General features: G+C 46.9%; 1 protein-coding gene across 9 annotated transcripts in view; it reads left to right on the forward strand.

Annotated features, from left to right (window-relative positions):
• Positions 1 to 1752: 1752 nt before the first annotated feature.
• Positions 1753 to 17806, forward strand: part of NBEA (neurobeachin) — an 866760-nt gene continuing 850706 nt past the window's right edge. For all 9 annotated transcript variants that reach the window (XM_068267062.1, XM_068267067.1, XM_068267066.1 and 6 more), the window contains exon 1: positions 1753 to 2278. In XM_068267062.1, the coding sequence (XP_068123163.1) occupies positions 2090 to 2278 (189 nt within the window). In that variant the 5' untranslated portion in view covers positions 1753 to 2089. The remainder of the gene's footprint in view (positions 2279 to 17806) is intronic.

Consider the following 17806-nt stretch of genomic DNA (forward strand, 5'->3'; position numbering starts at 1 on the left):
CCACTCTCTCCTCAATGAACTGGCAGCGGCGTCTATAGACGCCGTGCCAGTTCATTGCCTGCAGCCCCGCTCCAGCCTCCTCTTCCGGTGTCTGTTCCGACACCGCCAGAGCAGAGCAGGGCTACGGCAAGATGGCTGCCGAAGCCCTGTACTGGAGACCTATTTGTGTCTCCAGTACAGGGCTTCGGGCGCCATCTTGCCGTAGCCCTGTCAGCGCGGGAGACTGCAGGAGAAGTAAGACGGTCCCAGGAGCAGCGCGCCAGAGGCCGGAGACTTCTGCCAGGTGAGTAAATCAATGCTTTCTTTTCCAGGTGAAATGTTTGCCCGCATTGTTTCTTTTCCAGGTGAAATGTTTGCCCGCATTGTTTCTTTTACAGGTGAAATGTTTGCCCGCATTGTTTCTTTTACAGGTGAAATGTTTGCCCGCATTGTTTCTTTTACAGGTGAAATGTTTGCCCGCATTGTTTCTTTTACAGGTGAAATGTTTGCCTGCATTGTTTCTTTTCCGGTGAAATGTTTGCCCGCATTGTTTCTTTTCCGGTGAAATGTTTGCCCGCAGTGCGTTTCTTTTCTGGTGAAATGTTTGCCCGCAGTGCGTTTCTTTTCTGGTGAAATGTTTGCCCGCATTGCGTTTCTTTTCTGGTGAAATGTTTGCCCGCATTGCGTTTCTTTTCTGGTGAAATGTTTGCCCGCATTGCGTTTCTTTTCTGGTGAAATGTTTGCCCGCATTGCGTTTCTTTTCTGGTGAAATGTTTGCCCGCATTGCGTTTCTTTTCTGGTGAAATGTTTGCCCACATTGCGTTTCTTTTGTACTGACATGTTGCCCGCATTGCGTTTATTTTGTACTGACCTGTTTGCCCGCATTGCGTTTATTTTGTACTGACATGTTTGCCCGCATTGCGTTTATTTTGTACTGACATGTTTGCCCGCATTGCGTTTACTTTGTACTGACATGTTTGCCCGCATTGCATTTATTTTATACTGACATGTTGCCCGCATTGCGGTTATTTTGTGCTGACATGTTGCCTATTGCGTTTATTTTCTGGTGTCCGGGGTAACCGTTACTGCATTTATTATTTAATGGTCATAGATGGCTATGTTTGCTGCTTTGTGGTTACGGTATACTATTAGCATCACACAGTTTCTGCACACCCATGATGCAAAGTCTCGTTTGTCCACATCATGGCGTAAACACTGCTTTCTTATGCCTCGCTGTTACATCATTACGTTAGCTCCGCCCATACAATGTCATGGCCACGCCCATTTTTGCACGCGCCGCAAGCCCCCCCCCCCCCAGTCTTTGCCGCTGCACGCTCCTCAGTCCTCCCCACTTTTCCCCCCTACGCCCCCCTCCCCGTCCCAGGTTGGACCCACAAAAATCTGGTCACTCTACCTAAAAGTAACTTTAAGTAAAAATTTGCCAGGGGTATAAATAATTATGGGCAGCTCTGTATGTAAATATATACATATATATATATATATATATATATATATATATATATTATTATTTTTTTCCTCTCTCCCTATACAGTATATTGCATTTCTGGCACAGCAGCACACAGGAAGCAGCGGCAGCCGGGTGACAGCAGCATCCCAGCGTCTCTTACATCCCGTCTCCCCGTGGTGATGATGCGAGGATGCTCTGGCTGGGTACCTGCACACCTGTCCATCCTTGCGGTCGCTAGGCGGGCTCGGCCCTGCCCCCTGGGCGGCTCTGGCGCAGGCGCAGTTCACCCTACCGCAGGCAGGGGGCGTCAACATGGCGGAGGAGTGAGCGGTGTCTGCGCTGATGGTCATCATCATAACAACGCCAGCCAGCTGCAGCCGCCGCCAATCATCCAGTTACCCGGCGAGCGCCAGAGGAGTCCCGGCTGGCAGGAGGGTGATGGAGGGCGCCTGGTCCCGGAGGTGTCAGCAGAGCCCGGCCAGCGGGGATTAGCCGGTGCCTCGCTGCAGGTGTCTCTCCGCTGGTTGCGGCGGGCAGGGGGGGGGGAATCGCTGTGACTCAGCCCGTTATCTGGAGGATTGTGCCTAGGAGCGGCCGCCCGGCATCTGTGAGCGCAGGAGGAGGAGGAGGGCAGCCCGCAGCATGATGGCCAGTGACAAGCCGCTGGCGGACGCCCCCGGGGCTTCGGGCTCCTCCATGGTGCTGCCCGGAGGGGTCATCAACCCGTCTGTCCCCATCCGCAACATGAGGATGAAATTCGCCGTCCTCATCGGCCTCATCCAGGTCGGGGAAGTCAGCAACAGGGACATTGTGGAGACGGTGCTCAACCTGGTAAGAGGATGTCTGTGCAGAGCTGCTGCCTGTCACCAGCAGATCCAGCTAGGGCTGCCTGCCTGTGTTACACACCATAGTGATAGGGGCTGCCTGCCTGTGTTACACACCATTGTGATAGGGGCTGCCTGCCTGTGTTACCCACACCATTGTGATATGAGGGCTGCCTGACTGTCACCACCAGATCCAGGGAAAGCTGATATGGGGGCTGCCTGGCTATGTTATCCACACTGTAGTGATATGGGGAGCTGCCTGTCAGCACTAGATCCTGGCTTGTATGAGGGCTGCCATGTCCACACTATAGTGATATGGGTTGCCTGCCTGTCACCAGCAGCTCCAGGGAAGGCTGCTTGTATGGGGGTTTCCTGCCTATTTCATCCACTCGAAAGTGATATGGGCTGACTGACAGATCCAGGCTTGTATGGGGGCTGCCATATCCACACTATAGTGATATTGGAGCTTCCTGTCACCACTAGATCTAGGCTTGTATGGGGCTGCCACATCCAGACTATAGTGATGTGTGAGCTGCCTGTCACTAGATCCAAGCTTGCATGGGGGGGCTGCCATATACCCACTATAGTGATTTATGGTGGCCGTGCACTAGATCCAGCTAAGGCTGCTTGTGTGGGTGGTGCCTGCCTGTCAATACTAGATCCAAGGAAGGCTGCTTGTATGGGGCCTGCCTGCCATATCCACACTCTAGTTTGAAGATAATGGTCTGCACTACATCCAAGTATAAATCGGCTTTATTGAAGATACACACTCTAGTTATATATGGGGAGATGCCTGTCAGCTCTAGATCTAGGGAAGGCTGCGCACTAGTCTACTTTAGGGAACCCGGCAGGAAACCTCATAGGGAATAGTTGTCCAATCACAGTACCCTCTTACAGTACAAAGCGTTGTGATTGGACAAATAGTGTGGGTGTACAACCTGTTGGAAACCTAGCCGTTTGAGAGGGTGCCATCCACCTAATCACGCTAGTGGAATTTACCTATGAGGTTTCCTGCTGGGTCCCCTAAACTAGACTGGTACTGAAGGCTGCTTATATAGGTGGCTGCCTGTGTATCATTTCCACAGTATAGTGTTGTGGGGAGGTGCCTGTCAGCACTAGATCCAGGAAAGCTTGGCTATATGTGGGGGCTGCTTCCCTGTCTTATCCACACCTGGAGTTAATGGAGGCTGCCTGTATTGTCCCGCTACACCTGGGGGATGTGGGGAGATGGCTGGCTGGTACCTCCATATCCAGGGGATATGGAGGGCTTTCTGCCTGTTTCTGCTACACCTAGAGAATATGAGGGTGACCTTTCTATCATATTCACACCCAGGATGCTGTTTATATGGGTTTGTCTTGCACTCACCCTAAAAGGAGTTTCCTTCCTATCCCACCCACACTTGAAGGTTTGGGGGCTGTTTGCCTGGCTTATTCCTCCACATCCAGAGAGGGCTAGGAGCTTTGCGGGACCCCAACCTAAAGGGGAGACTAGTTATACAGGGGGCTGCCTGGTACATTCACACCCAGGAAAGGCTGATGGATATGTAGGGGATGTCAGCCTGGTGCCTCCACTTCTGGGATGTATTTGGGGGGGGGGGGGGGGGGGGGGCGCTTGCATGACTCCTTAGCTTGTTATATAGTGGTTTGGCCTCTTGCTTGTTACAGATTTACATTGGGGAGCTGCTTGGAATAGTCACACGTTGTGAGGGCTAGTTGAGTTAGGTGCTTTCCTGCCTGACACATTAATACCAAGGAAATGGTGGATAATACAAAAAAGGTCCCCACATATGGAGGGTGCCTGACACTTGAGCACCTAGGGGTGCTGTTTAGCTCATAAGCACTTTAGGGGGCTGGGTAAATTTGCCTTATACCAGAGAGAATCGGGATGTTGGGGCTGCCTCACACCAGAGGAAAGCCGGATGTGGGGACCGCCTGTCACATTTGGGGATGCCGTAATGTCAGCTGTCCTCTCTACACATCCTGCTGCTGTTGTCCTCCTCAATCACCGTCAGCATCTATTATTGCTGGAGGGGGGGATTCCGGGGATTGCATTGTGCTGAGCCTTTGCAGAACCTTATTCAGCAAGAGTTAAATGCAGCTTCGTCAGGAGTGCCCTTGCTGTGTGCAGGCCATACTGTATACATCATGCTGCAGGATACCCCACCCCCTCCCAGCATCAGGTGTTCATCTATGTGGAGAATCTTGGATTTTTAGTGCATTTCTCCTTCGTAGATCCCTGTCAGGGGGCTATGAAAGCATTATCATCAAAGGTGTGCAGTTGCTGTGTATAGGTCATGCAGTGTAGTAGGATAGCCTCATTCCTTTCCATTTAAAATGCGTTGCATCTTTGTATTCATTCCATTATATTATGTGTTTAAATATTCCATTGAGAGTTAAAATGAGTATAATTAAGCAGGTTGTTTGGTTAGGCCCTACAGTGTAGAGCCAGTTAAAGAATACAGAAGTAATTTCTTTGACTGAAGGAAGAATGATTAACGTAAGGCGTTATTGGACAGTTTTTAACCCAATAGGGTTTAAGGCCAGCATCCCCAGGTTCAGCTGCTTTATGTGGCCCATTCAGTTTATATATACACCATACCTTCCTTTCCTGTGGTGAAAGCTGATATGGCAAAGCCTAGATTTACACTGCTTTTGTCAGTAAAGGTTACTGGGGCCTGTAGCACAGACTACACCATTCTTGTCCAGCACTGGGCCATGTGGGGGATCCTAAGGTCTCTATTAGCATTGCTTTGCACACAATTTGATTAATCAAGGGTTAACACCAGCATTCTCAAGGGTGCAGTTGCTGTGAATGGCCCATATGCTGTGGTATTAAATGTCTTGGAAGCCATGTACAGTCTCTCTCCTTCTCTCCACTTACATGTCTTTAAATATATTTCACATTGCGGCTAGCGAAGGAGACCCCAGAGATTTAATGCAGCATTGTCATTGCTGTGGCCTCTGCAGGCGAGGACGGGGTTAACGGTGGCTGGTGTATCTGATCGCGCATCTGATTATCCCTGAAGATTAGGCGCCAGGGCTGCATGGAAACCTGTGCTTGACATTACTTGTGTCATGCCTGAAACGCAGCCTTGCCTCCCATATCTCACGTTATAATAGGACAAAGGCTCTGAGGGCTCTGCCTAGCTTGAGACTTTTTTAATTGTAATCAGTTGATTGTACCCTGAAGCGAGGCTTCAATCCAGGGCTGTGCGTAGGCCCGGCTCGTGTCCTTGCATGAAGAGAAGCCGACAGTGAAAGGAAATCTTCACCTCTCAGTGCCTTTCACAGGATTCTAAATAGTCGATCTTAAAAACACGACTGGCACATTGTGAGGATAACGCTTAGTACCCAATATGTGGGCCTAAGCATTTCAGTTCACCTTCAGTCTACAGGCCTCTTATTGATGTGATTTTTTTTTTCTTCTTATTACTATTATATAATTATAGTGTAATCTTAACAAAACCGGCATTACCACATGAAAATGCTGATACATAGAAAAAAAACGTATTTCTTTCCTGATAAATGAGATTGGCAATGGGCTAAAATACTAATATAGGTGTCTTAATGAATTGCTAGTCAGAGGGGGGATTCTGGTTTGCTTCCCAGATGATATGGTCCCTTTGAGTCACGATGACCTAGCTTCCCCTCCCCCATCGTCACCGAATGACTGAATGCAAGGCAGCCTCTGGTGCTATGGTGTCAACACTCCATGCACAACACACAAGGCCGGCATTCAAATTGCAGAATCATTTTACTTCACTTTATGGCAAAGCGAAAGGGATTTTTTTTTGCCCAGATTGATTATACTGTATCATGACTTGTCTTCTGCAACACAGGGCAGCCGGCATTATAATAATCCTTACAGCCAAGGCTTTAAAACTGCTTCATTAGCGCAGTCTTAAGAATGGAGTCGCACACAATTGAAACTAATGGATTAATCCAAAAGCCATGATATACCCTGAATGTCTTCTGTGTCTTGTGGGGTTTGCAGCGGTCATTGTGGCCCTTGTAAGGTGTAAACTCATGGATGGGGAAAGGGTTCATGGTTGGAGCAGCTCATCATTTCATTTCAGCGCTGCGTAATATGTTGGCGCTTTATAAATACATCTTGAGATCCAGCAGTTTGCCTCTGCCTGCTCTCTGCTTCTTTATTTGCATTTGACCTAGTGCGTAAAGCCTGCAACTGCAGTGGGGGAAAACAGAAGATTATTGTAATACGTACACACTGCTTGAATGTTTAAACGCTAATTCCAGGAAGAATATTTTAGTTTTGTAAAAGGCTTAGAAAATGTTGGCGTTGTTGTTTTTGACTGCATCCCTGTGCAAGAGAGTTAACTTCACTTCCTGTTACTGCAATTTCTATAAAGCCTTGTGGCTTTAATAAGAAAATGTGTAGTCCTAGGACATCAGTAAGGCCCCATTCACATTCAAACGCTAGCGCTTTTTAAAAGCGCTAGCGTAATGAAACCCTATGGGCCCGTTCTTGGGCGATTAGCGCTAATTGCCGCGAATCGCCCCAAAACGGGCAAAAACGCAAACGCGTCGCCTGCACCATTTTCAGGCGATTTCCCAGCAATCGCGTTTCAGTGCTACAGAAGCGTAACATCGCCACAGTGTTCAGTGATTTTTTTTTTTTTTTTCCACGTGAAATTGCGGAAAAATCACTCCTGCAAAACGCAGACAAAAATCGCTGGCGTTTTGCAAGTGTGAATGGGGCCGAAGAGCTATTTAGGGATCCTAACTCTTCCATACTCTACAAAAAAATATTTTGGCTGGTGCAGTGTCTGTCATGCTTAGAGATTTAGCCTCTTCCTGTTTGGGCAGGAACTGATGGAAATGTTCACAGAAGAGGGCAAAGGACAATAATAGAGAAGCATAAAAGTGCTAACCTAAACCTTTTTTTTTTTTTTTTTTTTTTTTTTTTTGTTTTTTTGTGATGAAATCACTATACACTAGGCCTCACCTGACATAATGTTTCCATATAACTTGCTTTAAATTACTGATGAGAGAGGTATCAGAGTGCCCAGCTAACTTTAAATCTGGGGTCTCCGGTGTGTCGTCCCTTCAGTGTGCTGCTAGGACACCTGTGTAGAAACATGTCACTTCTATCTCAGGACCCTCCTCGCCATGAATTGTACATGACTTGTGGCTAGCTTGATGCGTTTTAGGCACTGATTATGTGTAACTAGCTCTAGAACCTTCATAACATGTCTGTATTTAAGAGGATGATTTGCCAACCCTGATCCTGCTGTCAAGGGGGATGGCAGAAGAGGTATGTTACACTACTGTATATGAAAGCGTTATGGTTTGGGGAGGGGATTGATGCCTAGTGAATATCATTAGACGTCATTCTAATATACTTGCAAAAATAAACTTTTTTGTTTTTGGAATTGGGATTTAAGTAGTAATATACCTAAATGAACTGTGTTGCTGTGGCATTTTTCCCGATCATTATATGTTACATTTGATTAGTGTTAGCTGTCAAGTTTGCGGGGCGGGGGGGGGGGGGGGGGGTTTCGAGGAGGAAAGAGGGTTTCATTATATTACAGCTTGGCTACTTTTTTGTGTTTTTGTTTTCTCTTTCACTGTGATTATTCTTATGTTAAACAAAAGTTCACCTTCTTAAAACAGAAGGTATTTGTGATTATTCATCTTGGAGTGAGCATATGCTGTCTCCCACAATGCATCACTGTTGAATATGTAAATCCTTTATTGTTCCTGTACACCTCCAGAACCGCTGGAATGCAATGGTGTGTCAGCTTGTTAATATTACAGAGGCAAACTAATCCAACATGCATACAGACTGCTTCAGATTGGTTGATCCTCATCAGTGCATGGCATGGATTAATGTGGCTCTATGGCAGTGGTTCCCAACCCATGTGCCGCGACACATTCATGTGTCACGGCAGCTTCGGGTATGTGTCGCGGCTCTCTCGGAGGGGAGCAGCGCAGTGGAGGGAGAGCTGTGGGCAGCGGCGGTGAAGGGGACCATCTCCTCCCCTTCTCTCACCTTAGGGTGCTCTGCCTCCCACGCTCTCCCCTCCGATACTGTGTGTGTGTGGCGGCGCTTGACAGCGGGTGGGACTTACCTTCCGTGTCGCTCCAAGCGCCGGCCGGAAGTTCTGGTTCTGCAGCTGCTGCTCTGGTCTGGATCAGGCCAGAGTAGTGACAAATCATCCCGCGCCGGCGATGAGACCAGACGGAGACACGGAAGGTAAGTTCCGCCCCTCTGCCAGCCACCGCACTTCGTTCTGGAGGAGAGAGGGAGGGAGAGCACCCTGAGGTGCCGCTCTCCTTCCCTCGCTCTCTCCTCCTGGGGGGGGGGGGCACCTGGCTACATATACTGGGCACATATATCCCTGGCTACATATACTGGGGACATATACCGGGGGACATATACACCTGCCTACATATATCCCTGGCTACATATACCGGGCACATATACCCCTGCCTACATATACTGGGCACATATACCTCTGGCTACATATACCTGGGACATATACACCTGCCTACATATACTGGGGACATTTACCCCTGGCTACATATACTGGGCACATATATCCCTGGCTACATATACCGGGCACATATACCCCTGCCTACATATACTGGGCACATATACCTCTGGCTACATATACCGGGCACATATACCCCTGCCTACATATACTGGGCACATATACCCCTGGCTACATATACCGGGGACATATACACCTGCCTACATATACTGGGGACATATATACCTGGCTACATATACCGGGGACATATATCCCTGGCTACATATACCGGGCACATATATCCCTGGCTACATATACCGGGCACATATATCCCTGGCTACATATACCGGGCACATATATCCCTGGCTACATATACCGGGCACATATATCCCTGGCTACATATACCGGGCACATATATCCCTGGCTACATATACCGGGCACATATATCCCTGGCTACATATACCGGGCACATATATCCCTGGCTACATATACCGGGCACATATATCCCTGGCTACATATACCGGGCACATATATCCCTGGCTACATATACCGGGCACATATATCCCTGGCTACATATACCGGGCACATATATCCCTGGCTACATATACCGGGCACATATGTCCCTGGCTACATATACCGGGCACATATGTCCCTGGCTACATATACCGGGCACATATGTCCCTGGCTACATATACCGGGCACATATGTCCCTGGCTACATATACCGGGCACATATGTCCCTGGCTACATATACCGGGCACATATATCCCTGGCTACATATACCGGGCACATATATCCCTGGCTACATATACCGGGCACATATATCCCTGGCTACATATACCGGGCACATATATCCCTGGCTACATATACCGGGCACATATATCCCTGGCTACATATACCGGGCACATATATCCCTGGCTACATATACCGGGCACATATATCCCTGGCTACATATACCGGGCACATATATCCCTGGCTACATATACCGGGCACATATATCCCTGGCTACATATACCGGGCACATATATCCCTGGCTACATATACCGGGCACATATATCCCTGGCTACATATACCGGGCACATATATCCCTGGCTACATATACCGGGCACATATATCCCTGGCTACATATACCGGGCACATATACCCCTGGCTACATATACCGGGCACATATACCCCTGGCTACATATACCGGGCACATATACCCCTGGCTACATATACCGGGGACATATACCCCTGGCTACATATACTGGGGACATATACCCCTGGCTACATATACTGGGCACATATACCCCTGGCTACATATACTGGGCACATATACCCCTGGCTACATATACTGGGCACATATACCCCTGGCTACATATACTGGGGACAACTTGCTGTTTGTCATTATGTGCACTTACTGGTGAAAAGCTGTCTCTTATGTGCATTTAGTCTACGTGTCACGGAGATCTGAACGTTTGGTTTGATGTGTCACGACTCCAAAAAGGTTGGGAACCACTGCTCTATGGAGTAGGACTTGAAGCCCCCAGAGCTTTATAGTAATAGTTACTCAGTAACTAATAGGTTTTTAATGTGCTGTAGTGTAGATGATGTACTTGTTTTGTTTCACATCTAAGATAACTTGCACATATTTCTAAGATAACTTGCACACCTGCTTTTTCATCCCCTTTACCTGGTTAATGGTGCACATTTTACCAAACTTAATAAAATCAAAATGCTTGGATTTCTTTTTTTATTGGTGTTTTTTTTTTTTTTTTTTTAAACACAAAATTGCTGCTTACCTTTAACGTGTACTTGTTAATTCTACTTAGTTACATTTGCACATTTTCTTTAACATTGATAAAAAATAAATAGCTTTACTGCAACAAAAAGACTATTTGTAACAAGTGGAATAGGAAACTAAAAAGCAGATACATCACTGCTCATATGACTTATGGCATGATTCCCAAAATCTCCATTTACAAGTGCTGTAGAGCTGTCCAGTAGGTAGAGAATGAGCATCTGTCTTCCTCTGCTATTCTATGCTTGAAGCATCCTTTTACTGAAGCTAAGGTTTCAGCAGAATCAGATCTCTACCTAAGGGGTGTACAGATGTAGGCAGAATATTGCCTGCAGGGATCAGGACTAAATCCCTCAGGCAGCAGTTGAGGGCTGAGTGTTGTACAGACTCATCCTGTTACTATGAAGGGGGAGGAGTTATGGTGCAGTGCAAAACTGACCGGCCTCCAGTGGGAGAGAGGAAGTGAACAAAGTACTTGGGCCAAAGATCTGCCACTCTAGATCTCTCTGCAAGGCTGAACACACACTTGATTCTCATCATAGACTGCTTTACCACCCGAGAACCCTCTTGCGTGTAAACAAGGCTTTAGGGTGCCAATGTCCTCAGTCAGACAGGAACAGAGAAGATGGGACTATAATTCATTTCTCTGCGCTGCTCACTCAGAAGATGCAGAAGTAGTGAGGGCCAGAGATCGTAGCTCAACTTGTGACCAAAACTTTTCACCGTATAGTTGTATGATTTAATGAAAGCCATTGCATTTTGTTATAGGTTATTTGATTTCAGTCTGGCTATGGTGAAAGCTGCTTGGATACCTCTGTGTGACTGTACTGGCATCTTGGGGTACCAAATAACAGTATCATGCATTTTTAAGTGTGGTTTGCCTTCTTACAACAAAAGAAATGTGCAATAATTCAGCATAAAGTGAACATCTGTGGTTACCCACAATGCACCACTACTGAATATGCAAATTGTCTCTCTATGCCCCAGAAGCCAAGTTTCTTTCTTTATTTTTTTTTTCAATCCAGAACCGCTGGTGTCTAGCAAGCCCATAGCTTTAAATTTTACAGAGCCATACCAACCACACATGCAGACAGCCTGTTTTGGACTTTTGGTCCTCTTCCTGGCATGGCAGGGATTGATGAGGCTTTATGGGATGCATTTTTGTTGTTACTGTGTGCGAAGCCTGGTACACACAAAGGTAATGTCTCTCTCTCTCTCTCTCTCTCTCTCTCTCTCTCTCCTGACAGTTATAGTATGGACTTTGTTTGGCCAAGTTTGCATGTGCTGCTTGTGTAGAGCAGTGGGCAGGAAGGAGGGGTCCCTGCTGCCACTGTCACAGGAAGTACCTTCATTATCTCCCCAGGCAGGGTCAGTCCAGGACATGAGCCATGTACAGAAATCCATTCATTCATTCTCAATGTGGTTATAAAGGGTTAGGTCGGCGAGTGAGTTTAGACCAAAACGTTCTACTTTGGTCTCATCTGACCACATGACTTTCTCCTATGTGTATGTATTTTCCCCAATATTTGTTTTGAACTATGTACAGCGCTACGGAACATGTTTTCACTATATAAATAAAAAATAACTGTAGGCATGAGCAGAGAAATTTATGGTTCAATGTATTTAACCCTCTTGGCGGTTCATTTATTCTGCCAAATAGGCAGAAATATTTTTTTTTTGTTTTTTTTTGTTTCATGTAAAGCTACCAGAGTGGTAGCTACATGAAACACTAGAGGGCGCATGTGTCCCTCTAGTGCGATCGTCACCGGCATCAATAGCAAACAAGGGAACGTGTATATATAACGCGTTCCCCTGTTTGGCTTCTCCTGTCGCCATGGCGAAGATCGGAATGACGTCAGCCAACGTCCTGACGTCAGACGCCTCCGATCCAGCCCTTAGCGCTGCCTGGAACTCATTGGTCTGGGCAGCGCAGGGCTCTGGCGGGGGGCCCTCTTCCGCCGCTGCGTGCACGGGATCGCCGCAGACCGGCGGCGATCAAGCTGTACGCGCGGCTAGCAAAGTGCTAGCTTGCCGTACAGCACTTTAAATGGGGGCGAATCTCCCCACCAGGGGCTGAGAGATTCTCCTGCGCGGCATAGCCCGAGCTCAGCTCGGGCTTACCGCCAGGAAGGTTAAAGGACAACTTAAGCAAGAGGAATATAGAGGCTGCTATATTTATTTTCTTTTAAGTAATACCAGTTGCCTGGCTGTCATGCCTTTAATACTTTTAGCCATAGACCCTGAACAAGCATGCAGCAGATCAGGCGTTTCTGACGACATTGTCATTCCACCCTACTCAAATGCCATTGCTTATTCCTACTGCTCTAGTGCTACAACCCTCTGTGGGTTTCCATCTCATTTGCAGCTTTTTCAGTTCTGCCCACTCTATCCTTTCACACTCGAATCTTTTCAGCCCCTCTTTCAGATAATTTACTTGGTCTACCTCTGGGTCCCGTATTAGAGTGCACCTAATTGCACTTTAGCCTTGTTTGGGTGGGCAATAATTTCTGATCATCTCGGATGAATATCCAAAGTGTGTAGAGGTTGCCCACAATATTGCATAGCAAAATTGCAATCGCAGAAAATTAGGGACTTGCTGAATTGCAAGCCCTAGCAATTGCTAGTGGAAAAGAGCTCTTAGTGTGATATACATACTGAATAATGCTTAGTAAACTGCAAGCCTGTCACTCCAGCTATTAATAAAATGTCACCGTCAGGAAGTGAAAGCTGTTTTGTGAATCAGATCCCCATTACTTTCCTGTATTTATATTTATTTTTGGCTGCTCTTGAGTTTTGTCAGAACAAGCCAGCCTACAGGCAATGTAAGTGAATGCTATCTTGACAGTCCTGCAGTTGTTCCAATAAATGATTTTCTGCCTCTAACATGCTCCAGTAATTGGACTGGATGTGCCCTGCGCGTGTATTGAATATGCATTGTGTGTTGCTTGTCCAATGAGCGACGTGATGCTTTTATCAGCAGGAAACTAATCAGTGTGGAGAGCAGCTGCAGCAGCAGTGCATGCTGGGTAGGATGCTGCTACACAATGACGTCAGGAAATAAAATGAATCTGTACTGTGGCACCTTGTTTAGTTGAAATCTGTGAGCAGGAATCTGGTGTCGCTGAGAGTCGCCAGACAGCAGCTTCCCATAAAATGTTCATGACTTGCATTTGAGGCTTTTGTTTAAATGCATGGCTGTGATTTTACTTGAAGATAAACAGTAGTGAATTTTGTATATGCATTGACTATCTGAGGAACAGACATTAGAATGTGTAATTAAAGTACAGTGAAACCCAGGATTGAATAAGGCAAATTCTCAAAGTAATCATGTTTCGTGTAAATTAGAGCCATTACCTCTTAAAGGGGAACTGTAACCAAGGATTGAACTTCATCACAATCAGTAAGGGCCTGAGCCCACTAATGCAGTTGTGTCCGCTTCTGTCTGCTTTTCAGCATCAGCAACATTGATGTGTAACTGAAAAGCGGACACATTGGGCTCAGGCCTTTACTTATACCCTCTTTCCCATGAGAACTCTTTACCTTCTCTCAAGTAGATCATCAGGGGCGAACGCAGTGAATTCAGCGCAGGAGACTTGGGTGCACAGGGAGTAACTTTGGCGCCGTCAGAAGATGGAACTGAAGTTACTTTTAAAACACAATAATTGGCTTCCAGCAATTGCTGGAGGCCGAATTACTTCATTCCCCACCATCCATGGCGGCCTGGAGTGGGAATAGTATTTATTATGGCCGGGACTTGTGCAGCAGCAGGATCAGCCATATACCGGCTGTATACTGCGCCGATTCCTCTCGTACGCCATCAGGGGGTCTGTATGTCTGATATTATGGTGAAACCCATCCCACAGTGTGATCCTGTCTGTGAACCTTGTTGCAATGTGGGAAATAACAGCTTTTTCCAACTGCCAAGCGACCAGTATCTCCCTCTTTACACAAATAGATCTATCTATGCAACCTTTTTGCCTTGTGCATTGTTAGGGGGTGTGGTTATAGATAATGGCCGTTGGTGCTGTACAGAGGCATAGCTAGAAACCATGGGGCGCCATAGCAAAATTGTGCTTTTGGGCCCCCCACAAAAAAATAAGGCATCTCTGTGCCCTCCCACACACACCAGTTAGGAAGCCAGAGGTGACCCCCCAGAATTACAAACCCCCCAATATTGGTTAGCCAGAGGTACCCCAAGTATTAATTAGTCCTCCAATATGCATAGTCCGAGGGACCTCCAGTATTAGGTAGCCCCAGTATAAATAACTCTGTCCTTTGTGCTGCTTGCATTACTCTTCACCTCAGGGGGCCCGCTGAAGACCCCATTATCGCTGCCATTATTGCCATTGCCACTGGGCCCCCATTAGCTACAGGCCCCATAGCAGCTGCTATTGCTGCTATGGTGATCCCTACGTCACTGGTGATGTCTGTTTTTTTTTTTTTTCCATGTCTATGGCAGCCTCCATATCCCTCTCGCTTCAGTTGTCCTTTAAAGTGAACCTCCAGACTAAAAATCTACTTGGCAGCACTGAAAAGGCTTGGTTTCTTTAACAGTTTTACAGCATCATAGCTTTGTTTTTCTTACCCAAGCCTCATTTTTAGCTGCATAGAAGAAAACTGCCCGGATATTTTTCCCCTGATGCTGTGAAAAGCATGATGGGATTTCTGATCATGATCTTCTGATATGTTGGCGCAAAGTTTTTGAATTAAGGCGTGATCAGGACATAGGACAGTTGGAACTGTAACTCATGCTCCCTGTTACCTCCTTTCAACCAAAAAGATGGCTGCCCCATGAAAAGGATGGCTGCCCACATGAAATCACAAACCATTGCCTATTCTTTTGTTTGTTTAGGCTGAAGTTTTCCCTTTTAAGGAAATGCTGATTTTGTATTTCTCTTAACTTCATGCATTATTATTTTATAAACGCCCTGTATCCGTGCGGCCTTCTCTCTATAGCTTGTACCCTCCCCAAGGATAATGAACCTTATTGCATTTTTAGCAAGACCTCATAAGCTAGTCACACCTCGGCTTTGCATATTTTACACTTCATCAGCGAGGACTAATTTGGGAGGCTGAACAAGGGTTGTACAGCACTTCTAGTCAGTGTGTGTTAAGCAAAAATAGTGACTTAAAAAAGGTGGTGAAAATATTAGCCTTGAAAAGCAGCACGCTTAGACAGATGGCAGTTTAGAACGTGCTTCTAGACAGTTTAGTTTGATGTCTAACAATTATTTTACAGACACCGCTGCAATCTATTTTTTCCTCACATGCTTTACCACTGGAAGCCATTTGTGGTCTTGGTGGTTACAGTGCAGCCTGCAGATCTGTGCCTGGGAATTTAAAGCTTACTTATTGTCTTTATAATGTTGTAGATGTGCATGTTGAGCGGAGCAATTAAAGAGTCTGAAGCCTTAAAACAAATCTCTTTTTACTGGCCAGTCCTCTTCAGCAATAAGACCATAGCTGAAATGCTGCGTTCCCACGGCAGAGCGATGTATTTATACCCCCAAATCCTGGGGCAAAATGCCATGACTTTCCAGGTCGTGGATTTTGCTGCCCGGGGGAGGCAGAGCTTTGCTCTGTAGTAGCTCTGCTGGAGTCAGTCTCTGCCGATCTCCGCCTCTCCCCGCACCTCTGTGAAAGAAGACTGAGAGGGGCGGGAAGATGCGGAGATTGATTCCAGCAGAGGCAGAGCTACTGTGCAAAGCTCTGCCTCTACCAGGAAGCGAACCCCGAATTTTGCCCCAGGGATTTGGAAAGTAGAGATGGCCCAAACTGTTCACCGGTGAACGGTTCCTGGCGAACTTCCGTGGTTCGAGGAGAACTGCAAACTTTTCCGGAAGTTCGATTCGCCCCCATCGGGCATCATTAGGGTCAACTTTAACCCTCTACATCAGTCAGCAGGTACATTGTAGCCAATCAGGCTACACTACCTCCTGGAGCCCCACTCCCCCTTATAAAAGGCTGGCAGCGTCAGGCTTTTCACTCACTCTTGTGCCTGCAGTAATTAGAGAAGGGAGAACTGCTGTGCAGAGACTTGTAGGGAAAGCTTAATTAGGCTCTTGTAGGCTTCTTAGCTTGCTCCTTGCTGATTCTTATTGCTAAAAAAGCACCCCTCGACAGCTCTTTTGAGAGTTAATCTTGTTCTTGGGATCTTTGTTTTTTTTTTTTTTTTTTTTTTTGTGTGCGTGTCCCACAGACACTTGTGTTGCATAGACAGCCAGCATATTCAGTGACTACCTGTGTGTGTGACAGGTGCACATTGTAATACCCATCACTGCATATACCTACCTGTTGTTCACAGTGCACCCACCTACCTACGTGAGTGCACGCAGTGTGATATTTAATACCACCAGTCACTGTACGTGTGTGTGTGTGTGTGTGTGTGTGTGTGTGTGTGTGTGTGTGTGTGTCAGCTGCACATTTAATACCCACCACTGCATATACCTTCCTGTTGTTCAGTGCACCCACCCACCTACCTACGTGAGTGCACGCAGTGTGATATTTAATACCACCAGTCACTGTACCCACGTAAGTGCACGCAGTGTGATATACCACTCCGTGCATACCTGTTAACTGCACCTGTGTGACTGCACATTGTATTAGTCAAGTCAGTGCATACCTTTCACTTCACCTTCAACCCCGATATGGACAAAACAGGTAGAGGCAGACCCAGAGGAAGGCCACTCACAAAACACCTCATCTTCCGCAGCCACCAGCACTACTACAATCACCACATCCGCTGCATTTGACACTTTGTAGGAGTTATTTGGTGGGGAAATCACTGATGCACAGCCATTATTGTTACAACAAGATGAAGGCACTAAGCAAGTTACACCACCTCATATGTCTGAGTTAGGCAACACTATGGACGTAACGTATGAGGATGATGAAGTACCTGCTGTTGGTGCAGTTTTGGAGGTGTCTGAGGCAAGCGAAGCTGGGCAGGATGATTAGGATGACGATAAGCATGCCACGTGGGTTCCTAAGAGACGAGATGACCAAGGGGACAGTTCAGAGGGGGAGTCAGAGAGGAGTAGGAGGAGACGAGTTGCTAAAAGAAGCAGGGGGAGCTCGTCATCAGAAACAGCTGGTGGCAGTGTCCGGCACCATGTATCGCCACCTATGGACTTCCAGCCAACATGCCCTTCAACGTCAGCTGCTGATACCACCATAGTGCCATCACCCCAGGGAGGCTCAGCGATTTGGAAATTTTTTAATGTCTGCCTCAGATCAGAACAATGCCATCTGTTCTCTCTGCC

The sequence above is a fragment of the Hyperolius riggenbachi genome, chromosome 2, assembly GCF_040937935.1.
Source record: "Hyperolius riggenbachi isolate aHypRig1 chromosome 2, aHypRig1.pri, whole genome shotgun sequence".
NCBI classification, from domain to species: domain Eukaryota; kingdom Metazoa; phylum Chordata; class Amphibia; order Anura; family Hyperoliidae; genus Hyperolius; species Hyperolius riggenbachi.